General features: G+C 39.6%; 1 protein-coding gene and 1 long non-coding RNA gene across 4 annotated transcripts; both read right to left on the reverse strand.

Annotated features, from left to right (window-relative positions):
• Positions 1-407: 407 nt before the first annotated feature.
• LOC128437031 (uncharacterized) lies at positions 408-1453 on the reverse strand. The gene is made up of 2 exons (XR_008338155.1): positions 1230-1453; positions 408-846 (listed from the first exon to the last, which is right to left on the reverse strand). It is a non-coding gene; the product is annotated as an uncharacterized LOC128437031 (long non-coding RNA).
• Positions 1454-6267: 4814 nt separating this feature from the next.
• On the reverse strand, positions 6268-18620 carry LOC128433294 (C-type lectin domain family 4 member M). Of its 3 annotated transcripts, none has more exons than XM_053417770.1 (7): positions 18449-18620; positions 16180-16299; positions 15413-15511; positions 14521-15315; positions 14267-14409; positions 7592-7701; positions 6268-7471 (listed from the first exon to the last, which is right to left on the reverse strand). In XM_053417770.1, the coding sequence occupies exons 1-7, from the start codon at positions 18513-18515 to the stop codon at positions 7333-7335; spliced, it is 1473 nt and encodes a 490-aa protein (XP_053273745.1). In that variant the 5' UTR covers positions 18516-18620; the 3' UTR covers positions 6268-7332. The 3 variants fall into 3 exon arrangements, with proteins under 3 accessions (XP_053273745.1, XP_053273746.1, XP_053273747.1); XM_053417771.1 differs by lacking the exon at positions 18449-18620 and adding an exon at positions 18045-18184; XM_053417772.1 differs by lacking the exon at positions 18449-18620 and adding an exon at positions 16501-16662.
• Positions 18621-24462: the final 5842 nt, after the last annotated feature.

Consider the following 24462-nt stretch of genomic DNA (forward strand, 5'->3'; position numbering starts at 1 on the left):
AGGCACATCAATCAGCCTAGCTACAGGACCAAACTGTTTCAGGAAGTCAAAAACTTCATTGTCTGTCTCGATGTGAGTAAGTCCACTGACTAAAACAGCGTTCAGAACCTTAACATTTTGTGATTTCACAACTTCCATTTTGTAAGAATAATGCACCAAAATAAAAGTGAAACTCAAATTAAATGAATGGCAAATTAACCTTAGGTTGCTCCAGTTGTTCAAATGTGGTTCACCTTAATTGTCAAGGTTGCAAATGTGCAGTTGTCACAAATAAATCCCTCCTGGCTAGCTCGCCAAGTTTTGTAGACCCAATGGGCAATAGAATATATTCAGATGTGGGCTAGTTACCAGGTTCGTACGGAGGGAAGAATAAAAGGACACACACAATGATCAACTGGAGCCACTGATTACGTTTAGATGAATTGTATTGGCTTTTAGAAAAATAATAAAATAGATTCAAGTGCAATCAGTAATATTCAATTTTCAATAATAATCAATATCCGGTAACATTAGAACAATTCAAAACAATTTATTTTAAACACCAATAAATGGCTGCGGAATGTCCATAAGGAAAAATAAAATAAAAACAAAATAAAATCCTTGCAAGTGTTCTTTGGTTCAATGTACTTCAAGTCAAAATGTCAGGTCGTAAGTCAAAAAGTTAGTCAATGGTCACGTGTGCGCTTCAGAACCTGTTCACCTGATGGGAGGTGATGCTTCTCATACAGGTCATCCGATCCACTCCTTGGGATAAGGAGGTGTTTTCATCACTAGCTCGCCACCCCTTCGTCAAGGGGAATTCAATCCAATCTCTCAACGGTTTCAAGGGATTCCAAAAAACCTAGCCTATATGAGAACAGGCTATTACTCTCATGGCCATTATAGATATCGAAACATAGTAGTAATATGAATTAATTATCTTCTTTAACTGCACAGCTTTTTTCCATATTAAATGTATTCTAAATGTAATCGTTTGACTAAATATGAGTTATATATTTAGTTATTCATTACTTCACTTCTTAACCATTTGTTAACATAAAACACATATTACAGGCTACACCTGAACATTAAATTAAGTGCATACAGAACATACATGCTCAAATGATAAACAAAAAAAACACCACAAAAGTAAAATACACAACAGTCAGGTTCACATGCTTCCTACAGTGCCTCGTGTTAAGACATGGCATGGTTAGCGATTAGCGTTAGCATTAGCGCTGTGAACTCACCAAGACTCCGCCGAAAATAATAAAACTCCCGACGCTCATCAATTCGGTCTCACTTCGGTTCCGTTTCCTTCAACTTCCACTTCCACTGCTTTATATAGTTTTATAAACACAGTTTCTACAGTTATACTAGTTTTACGACTTCTACTAGTTTTCTCTGCTTGTCTCTCGTCTGCTCGTGTGTGGCTGCGCATCGACGACAGCTACGTGACAAGGCGGGGCTTACTTCCCTCTACCCAATCGTAGGTCTGCATCCTTAGATACAGCCAATTAGACTCCAGTATACTCAATCACTAATGGACAGCTTAATTAACCAAGAGGTAAACGATATGTGAATGCAGGGAATGGTACAGAAAGGGGAAATCGAGAAAAAGGTATATATTATATGGAAATAAAATAATGATAGTAAATGATTATAAATAATAATTATAATAAACAGGGCCCAATTGTCTACAAGGTTACAATAACACTTTTTTCCAATCTTCCTCTGTCCAATGTCTGTGTTCCTTGACCATATCAATCTTTTATTTTTATTGGCCAGTCTCAGATATGGCTTATTCTTTGCCACTCTGCCTAGAAGGCCAGCATCCCGGAGTCGCCTCTTCACTGTAGTTGTTGACACTGGCGTTTTGCAGGTACCATTGAAAGAAGCTGCCAGTTGAGGACCTGTGAGGTGTCTATTTCTCAAACTAGGACCCTAATATACTTGTCTTCTTGCTGAGTTGTGCACCGGGGCCTCCCACTTCTCTTTCTACTCTGTTTAGAGCCCGTTTGTGCTGTTCTCTGAAGGGAGTAGTACACACCGTTCTATAAAATGTTCAGTTTCTTCGCAATTTCTCGCATTGAATAGCCTTCATTTCTAAGAACAAGAATAGACTGGCAAGTTTCACATGAAAGTTCTCATTTTTTGGCCATTTTGAGAGTATAATCGAACGCACAAATGTGATGCTCCATTTACTCAACTAGCTCAAAGGAAGGCCAGTGTTATAGCTTCTCTCAGCAGCTAAACAGTTTTCAGCTCTGCTAACATAACTGCACAAGGGTTTTCAAAGGTTTTCTAATCATCTATTAGTCTTCTAAGGCGATTAGCAAACACAATGTACCATTAGAACACTGGAGTGATAGTTGCTGGAAATGGGCCTCTACACACCTATGTAGATATTTCATTAAAAACCAGACGTTTCCACCTAGAATAGTCATAAACCACATAAACAATGTATAGAGTGTATTTCTGATTAATTTAATGTTATTTTCATTGAAAAAAACAGTGCTTTTCATTGAAAAATAAGGAAATTTCTAAGTGACCCCAAACTCTTGAACGGTAGTGTATATCATTAGATAATGTATCTCTAAGGTGTTTGGGGCCAAGTATTATAACCTCTGTTTTATCTGAGTTTAATAAGAGAAAATTGCAGGTCATCCAGGTTTTTATGTCCTTGAGACATGCTCGAAGTTTAGTTAATTGATTACTTTGTTCAGGTTTTATTGACAAGTATAACTGGGTGACATCCGGATAGCAGTGGAAATTTACCGAGTGTGTCCTGATAATGTTTCCTAGTGGAAGCATATATAATGAGAATAAAATTTGGCCGAGCACAGAGCCCTGTAGAACAACATGGTTAACTTTGGTGCGCACAGATGACTCATCATTAATTTGCACGAATTGGGAGCGATCAGAAAAAAAGGATTTAAACCAGTTAAAGGCAGCTCCATTAATGTTAATTAACTGTTTAAGTCTTTGTAATAAAATGTGATGGTCAATTGTGTCGAATGCTGCAATGAGATCTAACAGAACGAGGACAGACTCATATCCCTGATCGGAGGCTATTAGAAAGTCATTAGTGACTTTTGCCAAGGCTGTCTCTGTACTGTGATTGGCTCTAAACCCCAACTGAAAGTCTACATATATATTATTTTCCTGGAGAAACTCACACAGCTGATTGGCTACAACTTGTTCTAAGATTTTAGACATGAAGGGGAAATTAGATATTGGTCTGTAATTGGCTAAAACCTCTGGGTCTAGGGTTGTTTTTTTGAGTAGGGGTTTGATTACTGCTATTTTAAAAGACTGTGGTACATAACCTGATGATAATGACAGATTGATTGTGTTAAGTAACTAACTATCAATAAGTGGCAGAATTTCTTTAAGTAATTTTGTAGGAATGGGATCTAAGTTAAAGGTTGTTGGTTTAGAACCTGAGATTATTTTTGGTAAACTGATCACGGGTGATCAGAGAGAAGCTGTCAAAGTAATGGGAAGGATTCTCAGCCGTTTCTTAGATCTCTGTTGCTGGGAGGGTATTAGTGCCAATTGAGGGCAGGAGATGGTTGATTTTATTTCTAATAGTTAGAATTTTATCATTAAAAAAGGTCATAAAGATATTGTTATTTAGGGATCGAGGAATACTGGGTTCGCTGGAGGTGTACATCTCTGTCAGCCTGGCTACAGTGCTGAAGAGAAACCTGGGGATGTTTCAAATCAATCTCCAGTAAATCTCCAGTCATAAATAATGACTGGTTTGGCAGTTCAGTCAAGGTCTGCAGATGCTAGAGAATAAAGGATAAATAGTGAAAAGGAAGTATCCATATGTAATATCAGCAGTGTACAATACTGCACAACTCACATTTGATAGATTTGACCTTTGTTCTGCAAAATAAAATTTAATTTATAATAGAATCATCTCAAATGCACCTGTCTTTAAAGAAAATTCTTGATCAGGTAAATGGTAAATATCTTTGCACTTGAAGACCTTGAATGTTTTCTTACCTTTTGATCTTCTCCTTAAGGCCAAAATACTTTTCTGTTGAATCTTTGTCATGAAGTTTAGGCACAAGACTCTTCACATTCAGCCTGAAATGTGTTGGAAAAGGTACAGAGCTGAAGTGCAGGTCTGCAAAGTAGTTTATCAAGATCCAGCAGATTTGATTATGATCTACATTAAGTGTTTACGAGCATCAATAAAACGCTTCTGTAGACAGCTGGATCTCTTGAACGTTCTTCCAGCTGCTGACAACATTTTTCAAGATCAATAACAGGATCAGTTATTGGACATAATCTGTGGTTTTGCAATATTCCCATTAACATGTAACAAGATTGACTAGAACTTGTAGAGCACACGAATGGTGTTCCCTTTGGGGAAAAAATACACTATTGAACAATTTCAACTGGGAAAATGTTTTGGACTGGGCAAATTTAATTGTGGCCCGAACACAGCATATAAAGACAACCTGTATTGTTTGGCTGGTATTAAGTATCAGTCTAATAAACTGTATAAAGTATTGATTCAAAATTGTCAGGGCTCAGAGAGAAATATGAAAATGTCATGATAATAAAAGATTTCTGGCCTGGAAGATTTACCTGGTGAATGAATGTTTGTAGAGCTCAAATTTGAGAGAGTCATTTGAGAGGTGATAAGCCATTTACTGTATATAAAAGATGGGCAACATAACTGCTCCCCAAAACTGAAGCCAAATCATCTGGATCACCCCCTGGTGGCTGGTATAGGTCATAAACCCCACCTCCTCTACGTTACTGGCCGGGACACGGGCCAGGCCTAAAGGACAAACTGCACATGCAATTAATTAATCACAAAGATGTATCTGTAATGCCGGGCGCCTTTCATTTGTGAAGAGTGAGTTGCTCCATGGCGGCTGTGGGCCAAACTAAGATCTCTCCACCTACCTGTTTGATTGGGTAGGGTAGTGAAGATTCTAGATAGAAAGAAAGTACCTGTATGTGTGCATGCATGCATACATGCATGTGTGTGTGTGTGTGCGATAGACTCCCTCTTCCAGGCGGTCGGTTCATCCTGGACAGGTCACTAGTGTATCGCAAGGCTGACATACATAGACAAATAACTTTTTAACACTCAAATTGATACCTATCGTCAATTTAAGTTTTCAATTTACCTCACCCCAATCTGCATGTCTTGCTGCTGTGGGGGGAAGCCAGAGGAAACCCTCCTACAAACAAGTACAAACCATTTTTTATTTGGAATGCAAAATGGTTTACTGAAGGAATTGAAAGCACAGCACAGACTTTTTTTCACATGTACATCTCAATAGTAAAAGCACCAATTCAATGGATACTAATGATGCAGTAGTAGTAGTATAGTCTACGTTTATGACTAAGGCTTTTGTCCCTGAATCTGTGTTATCCACATGTGCAGTTTGTGCTAGTGGTCACACAAGAAGCAACAAAAACTGAGTACAAAATAGCCAACATCAGTGAAGTAACACTTTAAGAGTACAGCACATGGGAAATGCATTCATTAGTCATAGAGTCAGGTGATTACAATAAGTGCATTATGTCAATCAAATCAACTTGATATAATCTGAAGTTTATTTTTCTATAAATGGATAACTGTAAACTATCAATCATCATGCATTGAATCATTTTACTATATATCGAATCATCAGAGATATAAATTACTTGTTACTAGTTGTGCACCGATGTATCGGCTGTACATCGGTAGCGGCCGATATGCGCCTTGTTTACTGCCATTGGAGCATCGGTAATAAACTTGACTTTCACCGATGGCATTGGCCGATGTTCATTGGTATGTTTTCAACAGCCTGCCAATCTGGCATACAGATTATATCTTTAGGTGGTGGTGCACTCACACACCAAGAAGGCCACATGCCAATGCAACAAGGAATTGCACATGAAAGGTAAGCAGCGAGTTAACACGCGGAAACAGCGGTGGGGGAAGAGGCGGTGACACGGTGCGATCAGGGTTGCTGCGCCAGCTCCCACTGCTCCGGGGCGATGGTGCTGTCGCAGGTAAAACGGCACTCAAAACAGGTCAATCTGAGGAGGGCCGTTTTAGACAGGGTAAAAAGAGGGCTGTTTTAAATTATCCTTGTGGTAATTTGACCAAAATATGCAGACATTTCATTTAGACCCCAAGGAAACATATCAACTTGTGGTAAAATGGGCATAATATGTCTCCTTTAAATAAAGTTTAGTTAAACTAAAGCTTGTTTCATAAATCTGAATGAATTTGTGCTCATTAAAAGATAAGAGTGATAAAGGCCTGAAAAAATTTAATGATTTTAATTATTTTCCTGCTACAAAATGGTGAATGAATAACAACAAAAACAAAATAAACAAATATCTGTATCGATATCGGCTAGATTGTTGTTTTAAACGTCGGTATTGGCCAAAAATGTCCATATCGGTGCATCCCTATACTTGTTACCCTTCATTACTATGAAACAGTTTCCACAGTGTGTACATATCTGTGGAAACCTCAGTCCCCCTTTAAAGAAGCTGTTCCAAACAATTTACATCAACCTGTGTCTGCTCCACTTTTCTCAGCTGGGTCTGCTATATCCAACTTAATAATACATTACTCACTTCGCATCACTCCATTTCAAGATTTAGCTGTGAGTAATGCTGTTTACCTTTGTGTAAGATGGTCACACGATATAGATTTCTAGGCAAACACTGACTTTGTTTACATGGGAATACAATTTCCAACATTAACCTTATTATTACAGCAGTCTAACTCAAACAATGCCGTGTAAATAACATTTTCTGATTACTCTGGAATAAAGTCGTTCAAAAGGACATAGCATCAGTCAAATTGAGAGTAGATTCCAACCTTAGTCACATCATGTAGACATGAATAGGAGTTTCCCAGCATTTTGTGAAATTAACATACAACAGTTATCAGGTGCTTGAAGATGCATGTCCTGTTCACAGGATGGCTGCCACTATGAAGAGGGAGGGAGAAAGTAGTATGCTATGCATTTTAAGAGGAATGGATATTATCAAGGGTTTGGATTGCAAATGCAATGGGGATATATTCAAAAAGGTTGCGGAAAGTCAGATGTATGACGTAGTATTGATATTCTTAAGGCAACTCATCTAAACACCATAATCGAATGATTGTCTTATACTGAATAAATTCAATATTTGGAATATTGGTGTCCATGTAAATTTAGTCGCTGTGATTAATATTGTCATTATTTACAATGTACTGACAGCAGTCCCCAATGTTTAATCTATCAACACTAAACAGAGTGATTATCAAGATTATAGTTATTAGTGTCAGGCACGTAGCCAACAGTAACCAAAGCACTGCCCATACAGGAAAAAACACTACATTTCACAGATAAAGTTTTGTTCTGCAGTACAGATCTGGTCATTCCATACGCCTTTCCCTGGCGCACGGTGCCAGAAATCCACACAGTCCTGGTCCGTCCCTTTATAGCTGTTAGGCTGGTCTGCAGCCCAGAACCTGTAGGACAAGGGGAGACATCCACAAAAATAATTAATGCTGCCCTGTCATTGGCTACAAGAAGTCAACATTACCTACTTTTAGTTTTGTATATTAAGAGATGTGCATTGACTTCCTTACGCTAAGGTCAGTGGTGTCCCGTCCACCCATTTCCACACGCCCTCTACTCCTTCATCAGTCAATCCAATCCAGCTTTGTTTTTCCTCTTCAAACAAGCCATTGATGAAGTTCTATGTGGGAAACATCGTGCAATTAAAAGTTATTGACGTCTTTATTTATTCCACAAATGAAGATCCACCAATATAAAAAAAAAACAGACAATATTTTACTATCATGCCATTCATTAAGTTATGCAGAGCAGCCCCAAGTTTGTCTCGTATTCCATTCTATCAGCTGATCAAATTAAACCTATTACGGAAGTAAATAACTAAACAGGTTATTTTCTATCAAATGTAAAGCTTAGATAATATTGTACTATTGTGTGGAAAATAGTGTCAAATATTCAATTACTATAGAATTAAAATGATTAATTCACATTAAGGGGATTGATAACCAAAATTGTGTGAAATGTGGTTGGACTGTGGTACTCAGGAGGTATATGCTACCTGTGGATTCATCGTATGAGCAAACTCTTTTACATACTCCCATTTGAAAATGAGCTGTAACAATGTAAAATACTCTTAAATGAATATGGAGACATTTTAGCACGTGGCAGTGCAGACGATCCACATCATGGATTATGATAACAACTAGATTGCTTTGACATACAATATGCACATTTATATGTTACTGTCAATGTGATATGAGGGGGCGCTAGTGCGCATGCAAAGGATGTAGACGTGTTTAGTTTGCGCTCCACTCCGCGACTTACAAAATCATCTTTATACCGTGTCTTTTTTACCCATAGACCACAAGTGTGTGTGTGTGTATATCTCCCTAAGAACTCTATCAAACTGAAAATCCAAAATGCCGAAGCCAAACATCTCCAGCAAAGCCAAATCCACCTGCAGTCAAGCTGCCGGAGCTGGAGCTAGGGCCGCCGATAGCTGCAACCTTGCTGGCGATTCTCCCACCAGGTCGGACATGCCTCCAGATAAAATTTATGAAATGTGTAAGGAGCTGTGCAAAGAAGTATCAGAGTCAGTCCTGCGCTGCATTAATGAACGTTTCGATGCCTTTGAGGCTAAGTCTCAGTCACTCGCAGCCTCGCAGGCCGAACTGCAAGCATGTGTAGCTAGCCAGGAGCAGGCTACTAGCGACCTTGACATCCGCATGCTAGCACTTGAGGCTAAATGCACTGAGCTGACGGGACGCAATACTCAGCTTCACACCAAGGTGCTTGACCTGGAGGCCCGCTCTCGGAGGCACAGCATCAAAATTGTGGGGATCCAAGAGGGTGAGGAGGATGGTAGACCCACGGAATTTGTCTCCAGATTAATCCCTAAACTACTCGGCGCCGAACACTTTCCGCATCCAGTAAAAGTCGACCGGGCGCACCGCTCCCTCCAACCGAAGCCGGCTGCCGGCGCCAGACCGCGTACCATCGTAGCGCGCATCCATCACTTTCAGGAGAAGGAGTTGATTCTTCGCCTCGGCAGACAACAGTCCATGGAGTACAAGGGAGACAAGATCCTTGTCTTCCCGAATTACACCAGCGAGGTCATGGCTCAGCGCCGCGCCTTCAGAGAAGTGCAACAGGTTCTGCGCAACGATGGAATAAAACACACTCTGCGATACCCGGCCAAGCTTTATGTTTACCCCCGGGATGGCGGAGCGCCCAAGATCTTCGCGGACCCGAAGGAGGCGGCGAAGTCCCTGGAAAGGAATAATGTATGAGAAGGGGAGTAGATCCATACACTGACATTCTTCATTTAATTCAAAGTTGCGCCGAGGTGAGGCGACTATTTGTTCAAAGCAGCTGACCAGCTGCTCACAGCATTGGGACTTTTTGCATATTGTCATACACTATACTGCAATGGTCCACTTTGAACTGCTGCCATGTTTGCACAACTTGAGGTGCTGATACTGTTTATACGTTCACGGCTTTAATTGCTTTATATCGCGGTATCATATAATTAATGTTACTATATTGTCGCGGGGAGGGGGCTAGTGGTAACATATTCTAGTTACTTGCCCAGTAGCTCCCTTTGAGATGAACACGGGATGCTATGTGCCAGGTTCGGGGAGGCACAAGGCGGGGCGGGAGGGTTTGGGATGTTACCGTTCTCTTTTTTTTTGTCTTTTACTGTTTTTCATATGGTCAGTGCTTTACTTTACACTATTTAGTCGTAGGGGACACATTTGTCTTATGTAAGGGGCAATATCCCTGTAGAACCATTTGCTATTGTTGAACAGGGTGGTGAAATTTGTGAGCTTCAATGTGAATGGGTTAAACGCACCTATTAAACGGAAGAGGGTACTAACACATTTGAAAAAAGACATTGCCTTTATACAGGAAACCCATCTGACGCCCCTGGAACATAGAAAATTGAAAAGGGATTGGATAGGGCATGTAATATCATCATCCTTCAACTCTAAAGCCAGGAGAGTGGCCATCTTGATAAATAAGAACACACCTGTAACAATAGGAGAAACCATTGTTGATACATTGGGGAGATATGTTTTAGTGAATTGTCAGATCTACTCAGAACCCTGGAACCTCTTAAATTTTTATGCACCCAATTATGACGATGAGTCATTTGTACAGGATATATTCCTGAAGGTGTCGGCAGGACGGCAAAACATTCTAATAGGGGGTGACTTTAATTTCTACCTGGATCCTGTTCTAGATAAGTCAGCTCTATCGGTATCCAAATCTAAAGCAGCCAAAATCACAGTAGAATTCATGAAGGAACTAAACTTAACTGATGTGTGGAGACAAATGCACCCTCAAACCCGAGATTATTCTTTTTACTCTGGTCGCCACAACTCTTTTACTCGGATTGATCTTTTCCTGTTGTTGACACATATGATTCACAGAGCAGTAGAATCTGAGTACTTGTCTAGAACATTATCAGATCACTCACCTCTGACCCTGTCCATTTATATGCCTGAGAAAACTACTAATGTGTATAGGTGGCGTCTGAACCCTACTCTCCTTCAAAAGCCAGATTTCTGCAAATTTATAAGAGATCAGATTGGGCTATTCTGTGAGACAAATTGTGCTTCTTCTCCCAATAGTTTTATATTATGGGACACACTAAAAGCCTTTTTAAGGGGACAAATAATCTCTTACACCAAAGGTATCAAAAAGAAATACATGGCAGAAATAGAAGAATTGGAAGCAGACATTTTGAAACTGGAAAAAGAGTTTCAACAATCAAGATCTAAAGATGTACACCAGTCTTTGGTAAATAAAAAGCTTAGATACAATACTTTGGATACTTACAAAATTGAAAAAAACATTCTAAGAAGCAAGCAGAGATACTATGAATTGGGAGAGAAGGCGCACAAAATTCTGTCTTTGCAACTGAAAAAAGAAGAAACCTCTAGGACGATTAATTCAATCCAAACTGAAACAGGTACTGTATCACATAATCCGACTGAAATTAATGATGCATTCAAACAATTTTACACACATTTATACACATCAGAACCACCAGAGAATCTGTGTAACATTGATACATTTTTGTCCATGATTGAGCTGCCCAAACTTGGCCAAGAAGATAAAAATAGTCTTGACCTGCCCTTTACACAAAAAGAAATTGAAAAAGCTCTGGGCTCATTACAAGCAAACAAATCGCCAGGAGAAGATGGGTTCCCTCCAGAATTTTACAGGGAATTTAAGGACTTACTCCTCCCACTTCTCATGGATGTCATCAACTTGGCCTCTAAGACTCGAACACTCCCTGAGTCATTCTCTACAGCCATAATTACTGTTATTCACAAAAAAAATAGAGATCCTTTGAAATGCTCTTCATATCGGCCGATTTCATTGTTAAATACAGATTATAAATTAATTTCCAAGGCCCTGGCTAACAGACTCGGCAAATACCTGCCACAACTAATAAATCCAGACCAGTGTGGCTTTATTTCAAAGCGTTCCTCAGCTAATAACCTGTGTAGGCTTTTTAATATTATTCACTTAACAAAATCTGAAAAGGAACCCAGTATAGCTGTGGCTTTAGATGCTGAGAAGGCCTTTGATAGGCTAGAGTGGCCATACTTATTTAAAGTGTTGGCCAAGTTTGGGTTCGGTCAATTATTTATTAGCTGGGTTCAAACTCTATATCATAAACCCCAGGCAAAAATCAGCACCAATGGACAGATTTCATCTACATTCCCTTTAAGCAGATCAAGTCGACAGGGATGCCCTTTGTCTCCAGCACTTTTTGTCTTAGCAATTGAGCCTTTGGCTGAAGCAATTAGAGAAGATCCTGATATAAAAGGCTTTCGGGTGGGTCAGGCAGTTCATAAAATTAATTTGTTTGCAGATTATGTTATTCTGTACTTAAAAGACCCTGATAACTCTCTTTCCAAATTACAAACTGTATTAAATACTTATAGTAGTGTTTCAGACTATAAGGTGAATTTGGAAAAAAGTGAAATTATTCCATTGACAAATTTTGATCACTCCGAACTCCAGCGAACAAGTCAATTTAGATGGCCTATGGATGGTATAAAATACCTTGGTATATTTGTAGACAACAACCTCAAAAACCTGTACAAACTGAATTACCTCCCACTGCTCAGTAGGATTGAAGATGATTTACGTAGATGGATGGGCTTGCCTCTCACTTTGATTGGAAGAGTGAATTGTATTAAAATGAATGTACAACCGAGATTGCAAAATCTGTTTCAATCCCTACCCATTCCATTGCCAAAATCATTCTTCAAAGCTCTCAATAGATACGTCAGGCAATTTTTATGGAATTGTAAAACACCCCGGATATCTATGGAGAAGCTAACATGGGACTATGGCTCGGGGGGACTTCGACTGCCAAGTTTTAAAAACTACTACCTGGCAGCTCAACTGAGGTGCCCTTCTTGGACACAAATCGGATTGCACCCCCTGAATGAAAAGGTCCGCAGTGACTTCTTTTATAAGCACAATTCTAGAACTGTAAACAACAGATAACCCTATATTGAGGCATCTGATAAAAATGTGGTATGAGGTTCACAAAGGTCTTGGATTGAGGGTGGGGCTGTCACCTAAAACACCTTTAAAGCAAAATGAACTTATACCCATGACTCTTGATAATACGATTCTGGACAGATGGCACCATAAGGGAATCCAACACTGGGAAGATTGCTTCGACAAAAGACTTTTCATGCCATTTGAACACCTGAAGAGGAAATATAGTTTGTCCAATCAGACCTTTTTCTGTTATCTCCAATTAAGATCCTTTTTGAGGGCTAATTTGGGTCCTGAAATTACTCTGCCTGTTATGAATGATGTTGAAAGATTTCTTTGTGATGGGAACACACATAAATTTATTTCTAAAATGTATCGCCTATTGTTGAATGAAGGCCCAAAACCAGGTGTGCATAAGTCTAGAATGAAGTGGGAGTCAGATCTCAATGTTACAATTGACGAACAACTTTGGACAGAACTATGTCAAAACAGCTTGTCAACTATTATCAATGCCCGTTACAGATTGATTAACTATAATATTCTACATCAATTATATTTTACCCCAGAAAAATTACACTCATTCAAATCTAACCTGTCAGAAATGTGCTTTAGATGTGATACTGAAGTTGGTTCCTTTTTGCATTGTACCTGGCTGTGTATGAAAGTTAGGCCTTTCTGGCATGATATCTGCTCCACTTTAAACAGGATCACGGGAGTAAATATTCCAGTGGACCCTGAACTTTGTTTATTGGGGAACTTAACAAGTATTCGCCGTTCTCTAACCAATGCACAACTCAAATTCATTGAAGTTGCTCTATCTGTGGCTAAGAAGTGCATTGCCCTGTCATGGAAATCTGACTCCCCTCTTCTTATTGACAGGTGGTCTGTTGAGATGAATAGTTGCATCCCCCTGGAAAAAATCACTTATTGTCTCAGAAAACGATATTACACCTTTTTAAAAATTTGGCAGCCATATTTAGACCATATTGGTACATCTCTTACACCAAATACTTAATGACTTAATGTAGTTGTTTGTATTGACCTTGAACACTGACTTTTTTTTTTTTTTTAAGGGGGGCGGGGGCACTTTGTCCTTTGTTGTCCTTTGTTATGTCTCTATACTGTTTGTATACTGATATGTTTGTTTGTACACATTACATATAAAACTGAAAATAAAATATTTAAAAAAAAAAGTGATATGACAATCCCTCCATCATTCCAATAGTCATTCCTGTTCCCTTCCTCTGTCAGATATATGATGTAAAAGAATGGGTCATTTTTTGTAGTCTCTCCTAACTTTGTCAGAAATTGACTGTAAAATAATTCTGGTGATGTTGCATCTAAATTGTAGGAATTGTTGTTTTCCCTACCCTAGAATTTTATATTTCATTACTTTTTATTTACACCTGGAGCAGGTCCTCTCTATGGAGGCCGCCATTTTTTTTCAGTAGCCCAAACTGGACAAACTAAACACTGAGTTTTATGATAACTGAATTCTACCATAGGTTCTCTTTCATGTTTGGAAGGGGAGGGTGAGGTGAAGGGTATTCAGCTGCAACATGAAACTTCACCAGTAGATGTCACTAAATTCTACACGCTGAACTTTTAAGGGAAGGTGATGTTGCATCTAGTTAAATCCTATGAGGCAAACAGATTTGTGAATATGGACTATACAAATTAAATTTGATTGATTGATCGCTGACGCTCACGGAAAAACGCACCATTTCATTTTGGCTTGTGATGATTGCCAGGTCTGCTCCTTTGCTTTGACAGTATTCTCTGCTTTTCTGCCAGGTTCTGTTGCCATAGGAAGTGTAGTAGCAGCTGCACTCGAACTTCTGCCAGCCAGTGACACAAATCCTATCTGTACATGTGAGATATTGATTCAACAATAGTCAAGCAGTTAGACAAAAGTGTAAAAGCGCTGAGATGAAACTTCAACATATAGGATTTTTGGTCAGTTCTTTCTACGTACCTTGCATTGTCTTGTTCATTTTGTCAACTAGACCCTGGAGATTATCTCTCTCGGCAGTCAGGTTGCGGATTTTCACCATCAGCAGTTCTCCCTCTGCAGTCACATTATTTAAGTTGCTTTGAAGCTCTTTTTTTTCCCGAGCCAACGACACGTAATTAACCCGCAATGTGTCTGCTGCTTTTTTTAGAGAGTTGAAATTTTCCTGAAGAGTGTTTATTTCTGTCGTTAGGTTTTGGTGAGTGTTTGCTAGCGTGTCCTTTTCACCGGTAGATGCGTTGTATCTCTCCTGTAAATGTTCTATGTCTTTAATCAAGTCATTGTAACTCATCTGCAGTTTCTCTTTAGATCTGGTGACATTATTGAATTGGTTATGTAAATTGTCCCTTTCCCTGGTCACCGAGTCATGACTGCCCTGTAACTCATCTTTACGTTTGACCACTGTGTCATATTGTATTTGTAACAGCTCTTTGGCTGCAGACAAGACATTGTAATTCGTATCCAATCGGCTTTTACTGGCTCTCAGCTGTTCAATGTTTTTGTTCAAAGCCTTGTTAGTGGTCTCTAACTGGCTTTGGCTGAGCTTTAGTTTGTCCATTTCTTCGCTCAGCAAATTGTTGTTTGTCTGTATTTGGTCTCTCTTTTGAGATAAAACATTGGTATCTCTCTGTAACTGAATCCGTTTAGCTTCAATATCCTCTTTCTCTTTTTGCACTGACTTCAGGCTGTCCTGCAGGTTCTCTTTCTCTTTGTCGATGACTTTTACATTGTCTTGGTTTTCTTTTTCGACTTTTTGATCTGCCAGAGAGGAGAGATTGTATGTTGTCAATCCATACAGTAGATTCACCAACACATTTTGGCAACTTTTTAAACATACACAAAAATGTGTACTCACATTGGATGCTCTGACCTATGATACCGGCCAGCATGAGAACACAGAGGAGCCCGAGGCAAACTGTGGCCACCCTGTAGGAACTGTTCCTCAACACAATGTCTGAGTGAGAGCGGAAACAGAAACTTGAATTTAAGTGATCTAGGGAACTTTTGGTTTTGTGTTTCATCTGGTTTGAATCTGACTGGGATTGCAAAATACTGTCCATAAAACACATTTCCAGCTAAATTCATAAACAAAATCGTTGTAAGTAAAATATTATTTAAGAAAAAGACATCATAATATGTCATTATTGATAATTGATCGAATTAATCTACAAACACAATATTATATTGACATAATACCTTTATACTGTATAATTTGTACAACATGAAGACAAGTAGATGATCTGTCAAGAGAATAATGGCTATAACTTGAGCTGGGTGATTGAATCATTTCTCATAGGCAAAATATTTTATATTTTTTTTATTTTGAATGATTCTGAAATTGAATAAGTAAATAAGTAGACAGGAGTGGTTAGTCCTGGAAGTTAAATATCAGAAAACACATAACACTTAATTCCATGAATGAAACTATTCTATAAATGCTGCTCTGTGATTTGCAATACTGCCCATTAACCTAATACAACAAAAGATATATTACTTTCTATTATGCAAATTTAGCAGAGGTTTGAAAGGATTTTAAAATTGCAAAAAAGAATACATTCAATTTGACTCGATCGTGGTATACATCATCATGTTGGTAAAAAAAAAAAGCTCTTATTTCATTACCTGAATTGTGCCAGCTGCTGCCATCCCAGAGAAACTGCTTAGAGCCAATTTGACTTTCTTCAATGTCCATGTTTGTACCAGTCGAAGCATGGTACTGGACACTCATCTTTGCAACGGAGTCTTACCAGAAAAAATAAAGAGTTGCGTTAGATTCTGAAATCGCTCAGTTTTCAGCATTATTCCTATAAAAGAAGCGTCCCTTCATTTATTTTCTATATTGTGGCCTCCAGTGAGTTTACATTTCCATTTCTTGATTCTAGAAAAAGTAGGATAATATTTAAATGACACTTCAAGACTATAAAAGAAACAAATAAAACTCACCTGTGTTTGGAGAGATGATAACAGTCAAAGAATTGTAAAGTTGAGTAATTTGGTTTTGAGAAGTCTCAAAAACTAAAACCAAACCTTCTGCTTTCGTGTAACTTCGCACTGCACTTTATAAAACTGCATGTGTTCCCCTTCACAGAAATTAAGGGCTGGTTAAAAGGCGGAGCGAGAACCTCACAACTTAGTTAATGCCGATTTTGCGAAATCTGATTTCTCTGTTTGATTAATTGGAATAAAACTTGCGAGGGAATAAACACAGGCCGCTTTTAAGGCCGCAGTGGCACGTAGGTTATTGGCAGAGGTGTAAAAAGTACTGAAATATTGTACTCAAGTAAAAGTACCTTTACTTTGATGAAATTTGACTTAAGTACAAGTAAAAGTACCCATCTAAAAATCTACTCAAGTAAAAGTAAAAAGTAGATCATTTAAAATGTACTTTAAGTAAAAGTTACTTAGTTACTTCCAACAACTTGATGGGGGCCGCTCCTATACAGTGCAAAAAAGGACAAGGGGTCATAAATCCAATCCAAAAACAGTTATTTTTAATTAAAGTAGAATCTTTACAAATATAAGTGCAATGACATTAAACATGTCAAACATAAAAAATCAACACAACATTGAAGAACTTTTGGGAGGACATGTCCAGACATGAACCACATGACAGCTAAAAGAAAAAGTTTAAATGCCGCTGTCCCACTGTATATTTAAACTTTTGGTTAAACTTTGGTCGACCTTTTGAGCACTAGTCTACAAACTTCTTGTTGAGTTTGAGCAGCAGCTGATTTTCAAGGTGAGTAGAGCTCATCCGGGCTCGCTTTGCAGTGAACAGCAACACAGCTGAAGAGTTGCTCGTAGGCGTCGAGGCAGGTAGGCCAGTGTTGAGTTTCAGGGGGCGCCAGGAGTGAAGCTTGCATAGAGCGCCAAATGTGTTAGGGCCGGCCCTGTGTAGCGCAGTGATTCTCAAACTGTGTGGTGTGCCCTTAACAGGTGGTGCGTGCGACCGGGAGGGGAAAATGCGAGGCGGAACTAACATTATAGCCGCATTAGCCGAACTAATGTTTTGACGTCCGGATCTCTTTAACAGCGGAGCAGTAAACAAATCGCTCTTTCGCCGGAGCAAGGGGTCGGCAACCCGCTCTGCAGTGGCTCCCTGTGCAGTGTTGTGCATGTCGCGCATATTTTTCGCGAGCAGTGAACTTTACGATCAGTTTTCATATGTTGAGCTTGCACGTGAGGGAACCTCATCCACTCTATGCAGCATCTACCACTGCAGTGAGAATTGCCTTGCACCGTGAACTATGTTTTTTTTTTACTCAGTAACGGATGTAATTTCCAATGTAGCGAAGTACAATACTTCAGTCAAAATCTACTTAAGTAAAAGTAAAATAACCCATTTAAAAAATACTTAAAAAATTACAAAGTACACAAAAAACGACTCAATTACAGTAACGTGAGTAAATGTAATTCGTTACTTTACACCTCTGGTTATTGGGAAACACTTTCTTTGAGATCATGGGTAATAAAGGAATGAAACTCACTTGTATGAAAGCTCGACACAAAAGCAGCAGTTTGCCGATTCCACAAAATGATTAACATACAAAGGTTTTAAGGAAGAACAGATTTGAGATAGCACAAATATGCTGAATAGGCAGTTTTCATTGCCCTCACTTAGATCACTCCAAGTTTCGCTGCAGCATACATTTCATGTTTAGTTCCAGAAACAAGTACGATAAAAACAAGAGGTTCACTATTGGTTATAGCAGTAAGTTAATGTAATAGATGTCTCAATATGCAAATGTGGCAGTTGATCATGCCACTGGGCTCTCACCACAGCAGGTTTTAACATTTTATTAACTCAAACACACTTCAACAAACGTGTCACCTGAGGCAGCTTAGTTGCTGCCTTTCTAAGCGTGAGGACCAATCAGCTAACAGCTCTCACATGTTCTGATTGATCCTCTGTGATGCAGGTGAAAGTCCCAGCCCCCTCTCACCTCCACAGCAAACATTCATGTTTAGTTTTTGTATCCTCAAAATGCAGTCTTCACCCCACATAAAATACAAACTACAGTGTAACAAGACAGAGGATGACACTTTCCCACTACTGCTGAGAGCAACAACTCTTGGTAACCTCTGAGCAAGTCATCTTATGTCAGAGTAATAGGAAGTGAGGAGTCCTGACAGAGCTGATCATCCCTTACACTGTTCCCTTATCTCATTCCAGCACTTGTTTCTCACAGTCAGTTCAGATCTGAAGAAGAGCCACACCAGAATATAAGCTGCTCATTACAACAACAAAAAAAACTGCAGGGCTTTTTGAATATTGGCAAAACTATGCAAGTGAGATTCGTTTTCAAATAATTTACTTCTTTGAAGTGACACTGTTTAACACCAGATCAGGTTTTTGCCCTTGAGTGCACTTTTCACAGAAACTTTTGACATCCCTAATGTGCAACCTGAGCTGAAGGGTTTAAATAATGTGAGCAGTCAGGAGGAAGGTGAGTCTAAGGAAAGTTAAGAAACAGAATTTGGAGTTAAATTATAATATTGTTTTCTGTGCTGGTTTTGCTTTTAACCGTCTTCGGGGAATTTCTCTTCTTTTTGAAATATAAAATTATATTTACATAGAATTAATTTAATCAGTTATAACACTGAGCTCAAATTCGAAAATGTAAGACAAATGCACATACATGGTAATATACTGTGTATTTAGAAACTTATGCAAATAGTTTTATTACATTTCATTTAGCTGACACTTTTATCCAAAGTGAAATACTATACGCAAATGGGTGCATTCAACCATGAGGGTACAAACCCAGAACAACAAGAATCAAGAAAGAACAATTTCTTCAAAAAAAAGCAAGATACAAAGTGCTATAAGTAAGTGACATTTAAGTGCTACCAAATTGTTAGTTGCAACATTTCATTCAAGGTATAGTCAGAAGAGGTGTGTTTTTAGTTTGCGGCGGCAGATGTGTAAACTTTCTGATGTCCGGATGTCGATGAGGCTCATTCCACCATTTAGGAGCCAGGACAGCAAACAGTCATGATTTTGATGAGTGTTTAGCTCGCAGTGAAGGAGCAACAGGCCGATTAGCCGAAGTAGAGCAGAGTGAACGGTCTGGGGTGTAATGTTTGACCATGTCTTGGATGTGGCCTGGACCTGATCCGTCACAGCACGGTACGTAAGTACCAATGTTTTGAAACGGATGCGGGCAGCCACTGGTAACAGGTGAAGGGAGCGGAGGAGCTGAGTAGTGTGAGTGAATTTAGGTTGGTTAAAAACCAGTCAAGCTGCTGCATTCTGAATAAGCTGCAGAGGTCGGATGGCACTAGCAGGTAGACCTGCCAGGAGGGAGTTACAATAGTCTAGGCGTGAGATGACCAGAGCCTGGACCAGTACCTGCACCGCCTTCTGATTGAGAAGGGGGCGTATTCTCCTGATGTTGTACAGCATGAATCTACAGGAACTTATCAAATCTCCAATCTCCAATCTGCACAGAGCACAGAGCGCACAGAGCACAGAGCGCACAGGAGATCACTTACAAGAAATAAAGAAACTTTCCAAATAATATCCCAGAGTGGAGGCAAGGATTCACTGATGTGAGGGAATCGGTCCGGTTGTCTAAATCAGTGGTTCTCAATATAGGGGGCTTTGAGAACCACTGAGGGGGGTGCGGACACTCTCCAGGGGGGGCGCAATGTCACAGACAAAAAAAAAGTTAAAAAAAAAGACAGACAACCTGTCACTGGTTAGTGAAAGCTCCCTCAGTGGCGAAATGCAAGGGGCTGGACTGACACAAACAAATCAAAAACTGTTTCGTTCCTGATCCACCAATCAAAAGAGGAGTGTTATCATTTGAACCCGAGTTGCACGTGAGCTTCCGAGTATAAAAGTAACTGCAGGCATGGTCAGCGCTCACCCTCACTGAGACGACACCCTGCAGAGTTTGTGCGATTGCTCTTGTTTCCTCTATTATTCAGATATTCATTGCTTTATAAACAGTCTTTTTAAAGACTCACTCCTTCCTTAGTAATACCTTCCTGCACTTGCAGTAGGCCTATTCGTATCCTAATCTAAGGAGTAATTTGCTCCACAGCCTTTTTTAGAAAGTCATAGCCCCAAGAGCTAACCTTCTAGTTAGCTAACTTCTTCCAACTGCAGCTAGCCCTATTCTCCTTAACACCTACCTTTACATCTTCAATCATCCACCGTGTTGCAACAAATAAAACACCAGCACTTGAATACTATTCTGTGCTTTCCCTGTCTACATTATGTACTGTTCGTTTTGTTAGGAACCATTGCCTAGCACAGCCTTATTTATCATTTGTGTGCAAGTCGCTTACAGCCACACATACAAACACACTCACAAGACCACGACGCTGCAATTACAACTTTATTAACATCACACACACTGTATCAGCAAACAAATTCAACTATGGACAAGTTTCTGATTCGTCAGGCAACCGATGCGCCAGTTGCGAAGAAGCCAAAGCTTCGCAAATATGACGAGAGCCATTTGCAGTTTGGTTTCACCGTCACTGGTACGACTGAGCAACGTCCTCAGTGTGTTTTGTGTGCCGAGGTGCTGGCAAATGACAGCATGAAGCCATGCAAATTAAAAAGGCACCTCGACACCAAAAACCCTGACTTCAAAGAGAAGCCTGTGGACTTCTTTAAAAGGTAAACGTGATGGCCTCCAGCAACAACAATCCACCATCTCCAAGCATAGCTCTGTCTCCAAGCTATTTATCTATCTATATATTGTGGTGTAGTTGAGGGCAGAAGTGGCGGGCGGTGCGGGGGGCAACTTTGATGGTTTGAGAACCCCTGGTCTAAATAATTAAATACTGCCATGACAGTGGTGCGGGGGGATCTGCTCTATGATTGCTTGCGAATGGAAGGATGAGGAGGAAGTGAGGGTTCAGCAATTTCTGATCTCACACATTGTGTTATCCACAGCAGCAGCGGCAGAGTATCAGTTTATTTTCTTTATTAGTGACATCACTGCTGTCCCATAAAGTCGCTCTTCACCTCTACCTCACTAACAAACACCTTGATGTCAGTGTCAGAAGGTTTCACTTCCTCTTCACATCGCTTGATGCCGTGACTCCGACAGGACTCACTGTGGAAACCCATTGGTCAGCAGCATAATTTGATATTCATGCCGTGCTTAGCATTGACCATTTATGGTTGAAAGTGGGCGTGTGGAGGGCGGATTTGGAGGCAGATCCACGTACGAACGTCTCCAGGTGGACTGTGATTTATAAAGCGAACATTGCATACAGGTACGCATGCGTACGGTTTTATAAATCGGAATTATCTTTTGCGTACGCCATTTTCAGCTTTTATACGTACGTACACTTTTAGTATGAATCCTACGCACTCTTTTATAAATGAGACCCCAGGGCTTTGCTGTCTTCATCTATCATTTGATTTTGTAAGAATAAAGGTTTTACTTTGTTTCACTCCCCAGTACTTCTGCTTCAGTGCCTTGCCTCCCAATTTCCTCTGACTGGACCAAAGGTTTGAGAAAGAATCCTCCAGCTCTCAAAATCTCCTGAATCTGCAGGCAGCACAGAAAACTGCCAGGAAATGCCGGGAATTGACGCATGGTTCCTGTTTCTGGCAGTTTTACAACCTTGAGAATGTTGGGAGGTGACCCCCCTGCTCCTTGGCCTATGGGAGGCTTTCACATGTAAATTACAATGCTGTGAGCTATACAAATGCACTCATCCTCTGGAGGATGCTTGATGTTATATGTTCAACATATAACATCAAGCATCACATGGATCAGGCTGGTCTCATCACAATTTCATAGGAAATGCTACTAAAAGTAATGCACTAGTATTCGTATGAATTCCACTAAATTGTGAGTCAGGAGTCTGGCCTATGCGCTTCTCTCTCTTCATGAAAACAAAAAACATGGCAGACATTCATCTAACCCTAACCCTAATATGAAAAATAAATATGAAATCAGCACCACGGTGATTCAGCAGAGGGACAGCTGCAGGAATAAGCTGTTCCTGAACCTGCTGGTCCGGGAACGGAGGACCCTGTAGCGCCTCCCAGAGGGGAGGGGTGCAAACAGTCTCAGACTGGGTTGTGAGAAATTGGGTTGTTAATGAACAAAAATGTCTTTAACTTGGTCCAAAGTGAAAAACGTGGTTGTGCATAAAGCAAACATACATATTTTCAACATATCTGGTCATCAAATACCACTTAAAACAGATTTGACAGATTTTATCCAGCTTGGACCTCAATGGGGTCTGAGAAAGTACACCTGTGTTTGGAGCAGAATGAAATGTCAACTCTGTTGTAGAACAAAGCAAAGACATCATCGTAAAGGTCTTGACCTCGGAAGTAAAATTATGTCAGTGGGAAAATTGTGGATGACTCCTGCTACTCAGGGATGACCTTGCACCTGAGGCAGTTTTGATCGCTTACAGCAGACCTGGGCCGCATCCGGCCCTTTGGCTGTCTGTGACCGGCCCGCGTGAGGTCAACGGAATATTAGGAATCACACGTAAATAAGTGAACATCATGCAAAGAATACAACAACATTTCTTTTATTTTGAAAGTGCCTTTTTTTAACATTTACCTGACGTACATCCTGAATGCCCGCGAGCAGATGATGTGATGGCGAACGGAGTTAAGAAGAGATGTGAGTTAGCTATTAGTCCACCACATTGTCAGCCCATGTTAAGACAAGAAAGATAGAGTGTTTAACGAGACATGGACTGCTAAGTATTTATTTACTGAAGTCAAAGGGAAAGCCGTGTGCTTAGTTTGTGGAGAAAAGATCGGTTTTTAAGGATTAATATTTGAATCGCCATTACGAGACAAAGCACGGAGAGACTTTTACGGTCGAAACGTAACGAGAAGGATCGAGGACATCGCAGGAAATTTAGAACTTCAGCTGCTGAAGAAAGTAGTCGATTTGGACTTTTTGTCCTTGGCTCTGGATGAGGGCTGTGATGTCCGCGACACAGCCCAGCTCCTCACCTTTGTACGTTGGATGACGAAAGACTTTGAGATTAATGAGGAGCTGGCAGCAATGGGGTCAGTAACAGGGACGACGACTGGGAGTGATTTGTTCACTGAGGTAACTGCATGCTTGGACAAGCTGGGACTCAAATGGGACAAACTGGCAGGTGTTACAACCGATGGTTGTCCAAATCTGACGGGGAAAATGTCAGACTTTTGAAGCGGATGCATGATAAAGTGAGGGAAATAATCCAGAAATTAAATTGCTATTTTTGCATTGTATTCAGGGTTCCTAAGGTCATGAAAAGCCTGTAAAAGTCATGGAATTGTTGAATGTTTATTTCCAGTCCTGGAAAAGTGCTTGAAAACAAATTAAATCTCCAAAGTTCTGGAGAAGTCATGGAAATTTGTTATATTCATATTTTAATGTCGTTCATTTACGCTGAGTTTTAATTAATTCAAATGCTTTTAAAAGAAATACGCTCAAAATATAAGCAGGCATACTATCTCATACTAATTGAAAAGTTCGGTGGGGAAGCATCTTAGATATATTACTTTATTCATCCCCGAAGGGAAATTAAGTCGTCATAGCAGCAGGTATATTTGAATTCAATGAAATACAATACAATAGAATAAAAAAAAAAATATTGAGGTAGAAAGAATAAAAAAACAGGAACACAAGATAAATAGGTAGATAAGGTGCAGTGGCAAGATGATGGTAATAGTACTGAAGATATGATGGTAATGTTATTGTTAGACAGTATATACAAATAGTACAGTATATATAGTATATAATATAACATAATATATATATTTATATATGATAGTAATTCTACCAGTATAATAGCAGTATATAGTAATAATGGCAGCAACAGTATATATTATAATAGTAAATATAATAATAATAACATGTACACATGTATATATATTATATACAAAGAATATACAAAGAGTATAATATAATGTGA

The sequence above is a fragment of the Pleuronectes platessa genome, chromosome 3, assembly GCF_947347685.1.
Source record: "Pleuronectes platessa chromosome 3, fPlePla1.1, whole genome shotgun sequence".
NCBI classification, from domain to species: Eukaryota; Metazoa; Chordata; class Actinopteri; order Pleuronectiformes; family Pleuronectidae; genus Pleuronectes; species Pleuronectes platessa.

What these genes read in the sequence shown, in the direction of transcription:
- LOC128433294 (XM_053417770.1), bottom strand. Translation starts at nt 18,515, where the DNA reads ATGTTTGCTGTGGAGGTGAGAGGGGGCTGGGACTTTCACCTGCATCAC. An exon ending in CAGCAGCTGGCACAATTCAG is followed by an intron (nt 15,512 to 16,179) that starts GTAATGAAATAA and finishes GCTCTCACTCAG; the next exon opens with ACATTGTGTTGAGGAACAGT. An exon ending in CATAGGTCAGAGCATCCAAT is followed by an intron (nt 15,316 to 15,412) that starts GTGAGTACACAT and finishes CCTCTCTGGCAG; the next exon opens with ATCAAAAAGTCGAAAAAGAA.